This window comes from Trichechus manatus, unplaced genomic scaffold, assembly GCF_000243295.1.
Source record: "Trichechus manatus latirostris isolate Lorelei unplaced genomic scaffold, TriManLat1.0 scaffold00388, whole genome shotgun sequence".
Lineage (NCBI taxonomy): Eukaryota > Metazoa > Chordata > Mammalia > Sirenia > Trichechidae > Trichechus > Trichechus manatus.
The window spans coordinates 88,827-101,810 of NW_004444324.1; the positions used below are offsets into that span (position 1 = coordinate 88,827).

At 48.7% G+C, this 12,984-nt stretch overlaps 1 protein-coding gene across 1 annotated transcript in view; it reads right to left on the reverse strand.

Annotated features, from left to right (window-relative positions):
- Positions 1-11,294, reverse strand: part of GYPC (glycophorin C (Gerbich blood group)) — a 39,028-nt gene extending 27,734 nt beyond the window's left edge. The window contains exon 1 of the mRNA XM_023725756.1: positions 11,171-11,294. Coding sequence (XP_023581524.1) covers positions 11,171-11,210 — 40 coding nt within the window. The 5' untranslated portion in view covers positions 11,211-11,294. The remainder of the gene's footprint in view (positions 1-11,170) is intronic.
- Between the last annotated feature and the right edge of the window lie 1,690 nt (positions 11,295-12,984).

Below are 12,984 nucleotides of genomic sequence, written 5' to 3' on the forward strand. Positions count from 1 at the left end.
ATGGCCTGCGAGGTCCAAATGGCTCTGAGTGATGCTTTGACTTGCTTTGTTCTCTGATGTTCTTAGGTGGCCCCTCCCTAACTAGGCTGAAGACCCTTTGAATATGTGTTCTGTGTGTCTTTATGTCTCATACGCAGTAGGTACTTGTTTAATTAAAATCAAAATCACCAGATTGGATTGTGATGATTCTGGACTTACTTCACTAGAACTGGATGGAAAACCAAAACTTGTGGCTCATGACACTTGCTACCCAAGGAATCTCTGCAGACTTGAGGCTTATAAGAGGACCCCAGATCATATGATGGGTTGAGAGTAAAGAGGGGTGTGTGTGTGGTCAAATCTGGAGAGCTGAAATTGGCCCCAGAATTTAACAACTGGCGCATGACATGCTGCACACACAACCTTCCAGAAGGAGGGGTATTCGTTGTCTTTATTAATAGTCATAGGGCGAGTTCAATGCAGGAGGGCATGGGAGACGCAGAGCTGAACAAAAAATAAAAATAACCGAAACTACCTGGGTGAATTCTCCAAACCTCTGCGACCTCGTCTGCCACGTGGGCTACTGGGATCCGGCCTGATAACCGCCCTGACCTTGGGTGGGATCACAGACAGAAGAGGCCTTGAGAAGCAGCAAACCTTGCCTACAGTCAAGCATATTGTAAAAATTCTATACTGAGGCAAAGAAATGGGAACAGCATCCAACAAGTAGCAGAGTAGAAAGATGTTTCACAAGCATAGGATACCTTTATGCCAGAGACCAAAAGCTGCTACAGGCATGAGTGCTTACATGTGTTTCTACTTCTCTGGGAGGTCAGTAGGATCTGTGGACAAAATGCCTTTCTGCCCTGCCCCAGGCCCAGCCAGATCCTTAAGAAAGCTTCTCTCTGTTGTCTGCCTGGGTGATCCCTGTCTGTGGAAGAGAAATGTAAGGGGGTGGTGCGTGGTAGGGAATGTATGTGTGCATGTAGGGTGGGGAGGGAGAGGAGGGTGAGGAGAGTGGAGGCCAGCATGAATTTCTTCCTTGTGTGGACACTTCATCCCAGCATCAGCTCCTTGACATCACCCCGTGTCCTGTTTCTCCCCACAAAACCCCCGATAACTGAGTTTCTGTGGCACGAGCCACACCTTCACAGAGGAGTCAGAGACCCGCGTTCCAGTCTTGCTTCATCTTCTACAACCTGGCTTGGAGAAGCATCTCTGGATTGAACTGTATCCCTCAAAAAATACGTGTTGAAATTCTAACCCCTGTACCTGTAAATATGACCCTGTTTGGAAATAGAGGTTTTCTTTTGTTACACTAATGAGATCATACCACAGTAGAATGGGTTCTAATCCTAAACACTTGTGACTTATAAAAAGAGCAGATTAGACGCAGAGGCGCAGACAGAGGGGGAAGATGAATGCCAAGCATCACTGGAAGTCAACAAAGACTAGGACAGAGGCCCACAGAAGAAATAGACACCGTGGAGACCCCAATTTGGACTTCGAGCCTCTAGGACTATAAGAGAGTAAATGTCCATTCTGTAAAGCCACCCTCTTGGGGTATTTATGTGACAGCAGCACTAGGAGACTAACACACTGAATGTCACTTAATTTACCCAGCAGAGGGAGAGCAGTACCCGTCAAATGAAGAGAGGAAGTAACCTCAAAGCTGCTTGGCATAACACGAGATGCAGTAATGTGTGGCTACAGTCGTTATTTTTGTGTTTTAACTGAAGACTAAGCTGCTGTGGGCCATGGGGTGGCTCTGTGGTGGGGGCAGCCCAGGAATCGGCAGTGGGGGCAATGTTCTCTCCCGGTGCCCCTACAGTGACCCCAAGAGGCAGCTGCCCACTGCTTCCCCGAGGCTGGCAGAGCACGCACAGGACAGCCGTCCTGCCACAGGTCACAACCGGCTCCTGGTGCACCACTGTTAACACGACATTAGCAGCTGGGGGCAATCTAGGTGAGGGTGGTGGTGGGGGAGGGAGGGCCACAACTGCCCTGGGGTGGGGTGGGCCAGAGAAGGGCCTTCTCTTCTGGGGCCAGAAGCATGGCCTCAGGGCTGCATGGAGTGGAGTAGAGGGCAAGGGGTCATGAGAAAGCCCACCCCCGTACCCCCAGCATGAAGGCTGTAGAGCCTAGAGGTGGAGGAGGTGACCTGGCTCCTAGGCTAGCATGTCAGGGAGGCCTTGGGACCTCAGTGTCCACACCTTTAACTGCAGTTAGTACTATCTGCATTCACGTGGTGTCTTCAGGGCTCAGTGAGGAACCACACATACCAGGTCTAACAGGAAGGGTGCTCACCAAGCACTGTTCACCAGCTCCCCTCCTTCCTTGGCCCCGGCGTGAAGACTCTGGCTCTATGGTTCTGGGTTTTGGTGTACATTCATCCCCTTCTGTGGCCTAATCTAGTCATCATTGCAACCCTGCAGGCTTTTCCTTGCTCCTCAGCCCCTCACTTGCTGACCTCTTTATGATGATGTCCCCTGGTCCTTATCTGTCCAGATGAACTACTGTTTGGATGTCACCTGCCTGTCCTATGAGCACCTCAAAGTCACCCTCTTTCCTAGAGAAACTCTTCCTACTTCCTTGCTCTTGGTGCTTGTACCTGTAATTTCTACTGTGGATATGGATTGCCCCTGTAATAATGAAACAGGGCAAAGAGAACTCATTTGTTTTAAATTTTAAGTGACCCAACTCAAACCAAACCTATTGTTGTCAAGTTGATTCTGATTCACAACGACCCTATAGGACAGAGTAGAACTTCCCCATAGGGTTTCCAAGGAGCAACTAGTAGATTCCAACTGCTGACCTTTTGGTTAGCAACCACAGCTCTCAACCACTGCACCACCATGGCTCCAATTTTAAGTGAAGAGTAACCTAATTTCATGGCTTAAAAAGCCAGAAGAAAAGAGATAGAGATGGAGCTTGCTCGAGAAAGTAAGAGAGCGAGAGAGAGTAAGAGAGAGAGAGTGAGCCCTGGGTGTCCGCAGGAACATGGTAATCTCCATAGTGCAGAAGTCAAGGGCAGGCACCACAGGAGCCAAGCAGCTGCCCAGCCCTGGAAGCCCTGGTAGGTGGGACTCCAGGCAGGGAGAGGAGAGACCTGCAGAGGGGATTCTGGCCCTGGATGGAGAGGGTAGTGTGGCTGGGAGAAACGGCCATGCTGGACCTGTGGGCAGGACAGTCACTAGTCATGGGCCTGGGCACATTGCCTCCAGGGCCCCTTGTTCCATAAAATATGTTAAAAATTATATTTTATGACTGTGTTGACATAAAGACCAATGTAATCTTTAACTTTAAAAGTTCTGTTTTTACCCTTTTGATTTCAGAAGAAATTGAAACATTTTTGTGGACCCCTAAAACGTTGTGGGCTCCAGGCCTGGTGCGTAGCCTCCCTTGTAAAGCGTGCATACTGCAGAGAGCGGGAGGCACGCTATGGCTCTTTGCAAGCCACATGGCCTCTCTAGTTTCAGTATCATCACATGCAAAATGGAGATAAAAATACCTCCCCTTGGGCTGCTGAGGGCAAAACGAGATAACTGATGAGAAAGGAAGCCTGAGTTTCTATGCCTTGAGTCAAAATACAGTCACCAAGAGAGGGATGAGTCAGGATAATTGATAGAATTTGTGAAAAAGAAAGTAGAGAGGTTGTGCAATAAAACAAAGGAAGGTTCAGGATTATCATCGATAGCGGAAATTAATTTCACTCAATGGAAGAATTCTGCAGATGCTGAAGGAAGGCAATTTAAATGGCATGTCAGCCCAGGCCTGGCTTCCCTTGAAAGGCTCAAAGGGTGGTGAAGGACATCCCCCAGAGGTAGTCCCAGCGGGAGTCTGTTCAAAAGAAAGCGGGGGTTGGGGGGGGTGGCGGGGGCGGGGAGGAACAAAGTCACTGGTGAAGGCAGACATTGGACTGGGGGAAGTGACTACAGAGCACATGATGAAAGCCAGCACATTAGCGCATCAAGGCCAGGTGAGAGGAAAGGAGGGGGACCCGCCCGCTACACAGGTTAGGGTGCTCACAGAGCTCTGCTAGGAGAGAGGCCAGTGGGCGGGTTCAGGTGGAACTAGTCTACCAGGAGCCACCAAAGGCCTCACCTGAGGACTGGGAGAGGATGCAGGTGAGTACTAGGACAGGGACAGCACTCTGTTTACTTCATGCTTCATTCATTCACATCAGTTTATCCATTCATTCATTCAAATTGCATTTTTAAAGAGACTGCTAGCCTGTGCTGAGCCCTGCTGTTGAGGGGTTGGGTCCAGAAGAGGCAGGAGAGCAAGACTGACTCTCCCAGGATGAAGTGGGGGCCAGGGGGCTGAGCTCAGAGGCTTAGAGATGTGCTCAAAGCCACGCCCCTGTGTGTGAAGCCAGGCGCAGGCAGGCACCTGCGTTCTCTGTGGTGTGCCTCCCACACCTTGCTGACTCCAGTGAAAACATGAAAGAGCACAAGTGTTCACAGCAGACACCACAGCTCAGAAAGGAGCAGCTTAACAGAGCTACAGAGAGGGCAGCTCCCCGCTGGTGGGAAGGCCTGGCCCTAAGCTCTCACAGGACCCCTGGCAGACTGTGGAGGGCAGATCCTAGGACACTATTTTCAGTGGCAAATGGGCAGATGGAGGCAAGGCTGAGGAAAGAGGAGGGAGCTGGGCAGTGGGGAGTGAGCTAGCACTTATTAAGGACACGACCAACCACGTAATCAGTGACAGTTCTGAAACATCATATTAATATGTGTCAGGCACTGTGCTAGGGGTTTTAGCTATCATATCACATTTATGTAAGCCCCTGAGGTAGAAAATGCTATTATCCCCATGAACCACAGTAAGACTACATGTTTGTGAGGCCCAGTGCAAAATGGAATTGTAGGGCTCCTTGTTAAAAGATGATTAAGAATTTCAAGGCTGTGACAGCAGAGCATCAGACCAAGTCAGCGTGTGCCACTGCACAGCTGCACGCCCATGGCACGGACCCGGAACCGGGTAATGAACTGAGAAGAGGAGGTTCAGCTGCTTGTTCAAGGTCACGACTAACTCAGAGTGGGTCCAGTTTCAAACCCAAATCCTCTTACAGCAAACCTGTATTCTCCACTCTCCATCATTAGCAAATGGATATAAAGCCTGATTGAGCTACATGGTTTATAAAAGACACAGAAGGGGCATCTGAACTTAAAGCCTCTACCCTTGCTAAGGCATTTTGTGAGGGTTTAGCGAGAGAGTGCACAAGCTTATCAGAAGGTGGCATTTCCCAGCAAGTGGGCTTTGCTGCCTGGTGAACGGCCCGCTGCTTCACGTCAAAGGTGGCAGGCGCAGTTGTCCTCTCTGCATCTGATCTGGGAAACTGTGCTTTCTTTCCCTCTAAGGCATTACAATACAGGTGTCTACCAGCTGCTGACGACACAGGAAGACTCTCCACTCCAGAGTCCCAGGGAAGGGACACAGTGCTGGGCCTGTAGAGCATATGGCCGGCCCTACGGCCCTAAGCTGGAGCCCCTCTCATGAATCCGGGTACCTTGTGCAGGAGAAAGGGCGGGATCTGGCTGCAGCTCTCCGAGGTCTTTGCATGCAAAATAAGGATAAAATACGGCCCCTCAGGTGTGGAGTTCCAGGAGATAACCAAGGAGCCTCGGCATCAGCCAGCTTGCCCCACCAAGTGCTTCCCTCCCTTGAAGAATGGAAAGAGCCCTTAGTGTGCCGTGCTGAGTTCAAAGTGATGTGCAGCCCACTCCATTTACACAATAGAGAAGGGTATTAACTGTGGAACGCTTGTGCTGGAGAAGCAGAAACAGGAGCGAATAGTGAAGTGTGATGGAGGGCAATTAGTGAGAGGCAGGAGAAGTGAGGTCCCATGAGAAAGAAGATACCAGGCCTGGAAGGGGTGTGGCCTCAGAGCCTCAATTCCTGCCCCACCATCCACCTGGGCTCTGGGCAAACCAGCCTCTGTCCACTGCACTGGCTAGACAGTGGCCATGGTCACACCAGGCTCCTGGTGGCTAGGACACTATGAAGGAGCCTTGTGGGGCTCTAGGGAGTCTGCCCTCACCTGTACATGTGGGAATCCAGCTCCATGGGCTGCATGAGGGAGAACCAGCTCAGTCATTTCCTGTCACTGGCTAAGATTGTACACAGTAAATATGTTCTGGAGGAATGTACAAAATTAAAATTTATGATAACCAAGGGCAGGAGTGAGCATTCCCTCAGAGGTTCAGATTACATAATGATCTAAAGAAAATTCCAGGCAAAGACCAGGAGTAGGGGAAGGAAAAGAGGGGCAGGGGAGGGGAAGCTGAAAAGAGAGACGGGAGAGAGAGAGAGGAGAGAGAGGGGGAGAGGAGAGTGGGAGAGAGAAAGAAGAGAGGAGAGAGGAGAAAGGGGGGAAAGAGAAGAGAGGAGAGAGAGCAAAGAGAGAGGAGAGAGAAGAGAGAAAGGAGAGAGGAGAGAAAGGGGAAAGAGAGAGGAGAAAGAGAAAGAGGGAGAGAGAAAAGAGAGAGGAGAGAGAGAGAAAGTGAGAGAGAGAAAAGAGAGGAGAGAGGAGAGAGAGGGGGAGAGGAGAGTGGGAGAGAGAGAAGAGAGGAGAGAGAGAAGAGAAAGGAGAGAGAGAGAGGAAGAGAGAAAACAGTGATTTCTCAGTCCACAGCCCTCTGGCAGGCAAGTGGGTAGAAAGTCCCTGGAACGGGTACCCTGCTGGTCCACAGCCTGAGGTCCTTACAAGCTGGCCTCTGCTGGCTCTGGAGTCTGACTGCTGTGCCCACAGCCTGGCCTTGCCCTCAGGACCTGGAAGCCCTGTGGTGGCTTATCCCCCTGGGCCTATAGGCTCTGGTCTGTAAAACAGGTAGGAAAATGCCTCTCATAGCAGACTGCTAGGGGTGACCCATGGAAGCCCTTATCGCAGGGCTTCCCATATAATAGGTACTAATATTGTAGTATTAGTAATTGCTTGTTAAGTATTAGTAAGATATCTTTGTGAGGGAGCAATGGTAGTTCAGTGGTAGAAGCCTCACCTTCCGTGCAGGAGATCTGGGTTTGTTCCCTACTAGTGCACCTCAAGTATAGCCACCGTCTGGTAGTGCTGAACAGGTTTCGGTGGGGCTTCCAGACTAAGGCATACTAGGAATGGTGATCTACTCTGAAAAGCAGCTGTGAACACTCTACGGATCACAATGATCTGATCCTGTTGTGCATGGGGTCTCCATGAGTCTGGGCTCACTCCACTGCAGCTAACAACAATATTGTCATTGCTATACTATCAATAGCAAAACAACAAAAACAAAAGCAAAAACAGCTGTCTGCAGAGGAGACTCCTCAGGCTGGCAGCATCAGCAGGCCAGGTTTGCCTTGATAACCTCTGCTAACAACAGTACCAACCAGTACCGCTATTGCTGGGCACGGTGCCAGGCCCTCATTCTCTTGTTCCACAAGTGACTCCTATGAAGTTGCTGTGGGACGTTGAGTCAATTCTGACTTAAAGTGACCCTATATGACAGTAGAGTTGCACCACAGAGCTTCCAAGGCTGTAATCTTTACAGAAGCAGATTGCCACATCTTTCTCCCGCCGAGTGCCTGGTGGGTTCAAACCACCGACCTTTCAGCCAAGTGCTTAACCATTGTTCCACCAGGGCTCCTTTGAAGTAGCTATTATTATTCCTATTTACAGATGAGAAAATGGAGGCTTTTTTTTTTTTAACTTTCCCTAACCCCGTAAATGTTGAGATGAGATCACAACCAGATCTGACTCCAAGGCACATGTGGAGCCTTGGTCCCTGCACTGCTTCTAACTCAACGTGTGATGTAAGAAAAATCACATAACCTCTGGAGTCACGTGTCCTCATGAGGGGCTGCAACCTGACAGGAAGTGGGCAGAGGCCATAGACAGGCACATCCCAGAAAAGAAATACAGTGTCTTAGGGAGGTAAGAGAGCATGCTCAGTCTCACCTGAAATTACCAAGGCATATTTGGAAGTGGGGACATTTATCACCCATCTGATCAGCCAAGATAAAAACTCTGATACTACTTTCGATAGTACCGATTGAGTGAAGGTGTGGGGAGACAGGGGCTTTCACGGGCTCCTGGGCAGAGTTACAAACTGGCGTGACCTTTTTGGAGGGCACTTTCTCAGTGTCCACTAATATTTTCAATGCACATCCTTTGTTTCAGAAATTTCATTCTGGGAACATTTATCCTAAAAGTATATTCACACAGGCATGTAAAGCCCTGCTTATAAAAATGGTCATTACAACACTGTGTCTGGTTTCAAAAACAAAAAAATTAAAAAAGACTAAAAACAAATGTCCATTACAAGAGAAATTGGTTAAATAAAATAACCAATTCATTCATACATCATACACTTCATACCGTGCAGCCCTGAAAAGAATGTATTAGTCTATATATGGCAATAAGGTATAATCTTTAAGATATAGTCTTATTTTAAAAAAGTAAGATGAAATAGAATATATAAAGTAGGTTTCATTATGTAAAATAAAAAGTAATTGTATATTCATATAGTACTTCTTGAAGAAAGTCATAAATCTACATGTATATCTACATCTCCACCACCTTTCTGTCAGTTTATCCTACTGTGGTGGCTTGCATGTTGCTATGATGCTGGAAGCTTTGCCACTGGTATTTCAAATACCAGCAGGGTCACCCATGGTGGACAGGTTTCAGCAGAGCTTCCAGACTAACACAGACTAGGAAGAAAGGCTTTGTGATCTACTTCCAAAAATTAGCCAATGAAAGCCCTATAGATCACAGAATATTATTCAAGACTTTGACTTGCTTACTTTGGACTGTCATCAGGAGGGACCAATCACTGGAGAAGGACGTGTTTGGTAAGGTGGAGGGCCAGCGAAGGCAAAGGAACCCCCAGCAAGATGGATTAACACAAAGGCTGCAACAATGGAATCAAATGTACCAGTGATGGTAAAGATGGTACAGGACCAGGCAATGTTTCATTCTGTTATGTATGGGGTGGCCATGAGTTTGAACTGACTTGATGGCAACTAACAACAACATATCTATATCTATGTACATATTTTAGCATGTGCTTGCCAGGCCCGTTGTAGTCCTCAATTATGGGCAGGTGTTTTGGTTGGGCATTTGATATACATATCTGTCAGCCAAACAGGCAAACTGACTTGACTTGCCCAACCTCCCACCAGTGGTGAGGGGAATTCTTCCTACACATTTTGGATTAATTTATGTGTCCTCATTACAAACATAAAATGTCTCTTACCTCACAACTCTGTGTTTTCCAGCGTGCTTTGCAAGGCCCCAGAGAGAATTACCCAACTGCTGGAACTCTGGGGAGGTCCAGCAGCTGACTCTGCTGGCACCATGTGACTCTCAGTGCCACCGTATCTGGAGGGATTGAGCAGTGGCTGAAATGGCATTTCATTGGCACCTAATGTAATCCTTTCTGTTCCTGCAGCTGATTCTGTATAAAGCTTCCAAACTGGCCATCTTCCCACTTCGCTCTGACCCCCTTAATCCAAGGGCAAGGCTCTGGGGTTCTTGCGCATGCCTCTGGAAATAACTGTGGCATCCAAGCCCTACGGGAGCCGGCTGAGCCCAGCTGAGCAGCGCAGGTCTGGTCCAGGCGGGAGTGGGTCCTCTTAGTTTTAAATTCTCTGGCTCTAACCAGCAGCCATGCAAACTGAGACCGGATATAGACACATCCTGTCCACGTTAGCAGGAGAAAAAGGGCCCCACGGTTCTCCCACCACAGAGATCCTGCCATAGATCGATCAGAATGGTATGCAAGTAGGCCTGCATCCTGGTCAGTCCTGGAAAGAGAGTGTCTGCAGGCACTGGCCACGGCTGAAAACGCCAATCCTAGAGAGCCAGTGGGGGAGGGACGGGCTCAGGGGTGGGCAAACCAGTCCCTTTAAGAACTGACAGAGAAAGACGCCAGGCCACAATTTCTCAGTGCTTGAACTGGAATGATTACAGTGGCTTCTGTCCCATTAACCAGGCTTTACACATATATACACACATAAACACACTAACACACATTAGTTCAGGAATCTACAGTCTCATGTAAAACGAATGTAAAAGAACTTGACATTCATTGAGTACTTAGTATGTGCGAGTCTCTGTGCTGCATCATTCCTAAACATTTAACCTTACAACCCAGTGAAGAACATCTCATTATTCCCATTTTACAGATGACAAAACTAGAGTTAAGAGAGGTTGACTTCCCTCACATTGCTAATAAATGGCACAGATGATCCCAATACAGACAGTGCAGCCCTTGCTCCCCCTCCAAAGGTGTCTGTGCCCGCCAGACATACCCCAGCACCGTCACACACAGATACACCACCATGTGTACACATGTATATATACACACACGTCCAGACATAAACCACGTTGGCCCAGAGCCCAACTTCCGGCAGGTGAGGCCTCTCAGCCACCTGGATTTTAGAGACTTGTGAAAGAGATGTTGTCTCTGATACCCACATCACTATCATATTAATAATTTAATCGCAATATAAGCTCAGGATCTCTCCTCTCTGACAGATTCTAACGGCTGAACCTAGCCTGGGAAAGGTGCGGGGATAAGACAGTAAAACATTCAGGGTTCTTAAAATGAAATTTTAGTGTTTTAGTGCAAGCGCGATAGCAATGTGTGGTGGGACATCCTCACAAAGAATCTCTTCATATATGACTTCCTGTCAACAAGAGAGCGTGTGTGGGCTTTGAAAAGAAAGAAAAGCAGCAGTGAGGGCTCCGGATCCCCACAGGTCAGGGCCATCTGCTCCCTCCACCACTGCGCCCCCTCCCCGCGCAGAATTGTTAGTTTACTAGAGTTGACTTGGACTCCGCGTCAGCCATGCCGCCTCGCAGCAGAGAAAACAACTTCTTGTGACATTCCCTCCTGCTTGCCCAGGCGTTCTGCCTCTCCCTCCTCACAGGCGCGTTTTTATTCTCCCAGACAAAAAAGTTCTTGCCACAGATTCTGAACATCACAACGCAAAGAAACGAAACGCCAGAAGACATCTGAGCCGGAGGGGAAGGCCTGGAGGCCGGGGCGTGACAAGGGCGCGCAGCGAGCGCCGCACCCCGGGGCAGGACTGGGGTGCTCACCCCAGCCGAGCCCGACAGGCGGCGCCGCGCCAGGCCCTGCGCCCAGGCCGGCGCGCCCCTCTCCCGCCGGAGCTGGGACGCCTGACCGTTCCGGACCGCGGTACTCACAGACGCTGGGCTGCGGCGGCGTGACAGTGGTCTCGGCCATGGCCAAAGGTCCCGGGCCGGACAGAGGCCGAGGGAAGGACTGAGTGCAGCGTGGAGGGTCCGCTGGCCTGCTCCTGACCCTCAGCGACGGGAGAGGAAATGGCACATGTGTCACCCTCCTCCCGCGCAGGCCGAGGGGAGGGGCTCCACTTTGGAGATAGGCAGAGTTTATTTATTTTTTTCTGCAGAGTTGGCTGGTGGGGTTCCCACCCTCTGTTTTTAAACGCACGCACCCGCCCACTGCTGCACTCTTCTGTGGGCTAACTTTCCTGCGCGGGAATCACATTTTTCTAACTCCCTTTCTCTTTCCATCTGCAACTGCCAGATACAAAGGTTGTCGTGAATTCCCCCCAGGGTGGAGTCGGAACCCCCAAATGTGACATGATTGCTTGGCCGAGCACTGTCCAGGGACGGGGACTGAATAGGGGTCACCTGCGCTTGCGGCTTGGCAGGGTGCTCTGACACTTGGTAACTCTGTGACCCCTCTCAGCTGCAAAGAACTGATAGCCTTGGAAGGATCCCTGTCTTGCTGGCCTCGCAGAGACTGTGCTAATGTTTGGGAGAGATTATTAGACAAAAAGGAAGGGTACTGGACAAAGGCCATGTGATTTATCAGGATCACCTTTGAGGCTTCCAGCCCCCTGAGGTTTGTGGAGAATCCACTTTACTTACATAGTTGAAAACCTAATATGGATTTTGAAATTTTGGTTAGTTAAATGGATTCTACCCGTTTATCATAGTATTCATTATACCTACCCTCCCGAGGGGAACGAGAAGGACAGGGAGCTTGGAACCAGTCACCCTTGTTTCAAATTCCAGCCCCAGGAGAACACCCAGCACTTCTTAGGTCTGATTCTTTCATTGTTGTGATTTCCACCCCTCTCCCATTACAGTTGCTGTTATGCAATCCCGGGTCTCATTCCAGTTGTAGGCACAGTATATGTGCTTTTGGGAGTACCATCACATTGTATACTATGTGATGGCGCCCCCTGGAGGAGTGCGATGCAGAGGACTTGATAGCTCTACCTGGGAGGGACAAACCCTCACAGACGTGTTGGTATTAGGACTGCTTGTTTGACACAGGAAGTATTGATAATTCACTTAAAGAATCCAACATTACTTATGGATGTTTAGTCAAACCTCCATGCTCAGCACGTATCTGCTGCATTGAACTACTCACAGAATGCCTTTGGCCAGGTGTGGAAACTTTGGAGTCTCGGTTTCCTCCTCTACAAAATGGAGATAAGAATATGTACATTCCAGAGTTTTGCAGAGGCAATGTCTATAAAATAACAGAGGGACAGAAGAGGCACTTAATAAAAGCTAGCAGTAATTATTGTAACAGTTTTAATATTTGATTTGTAATATGTATACTTTCACATTGGGTGATAAGAAAACCCTGTGGAGCTGTTCTACTCTGTAACACATGGGGTCACCATTATTCTGAATCATCTCGGTGGCAATGAATTTGTTGTTTTTTGTTTATATTCATAGTGGAGTCCCTGGGTGGTACAAGTGGTTAATGTACTTGGCTGTTAACAGAAAGGTTGGAGGTTCAAGTCCACCCAGAAGCATCTCAGAAGAAAGGTCTGATGATTTCTGTTTCAGGCTGGGTTCTCTAGAGAAACAAAACCAATGAAGCATCTATATCTGTATCTATCTATATATCTATATCTACATCTACATCAATATCTATAGCCATATATATGTATATATATGTATATGTGTATATGTATATGTGTATGTGTATATATCTATACATATAGAGAGAGAGA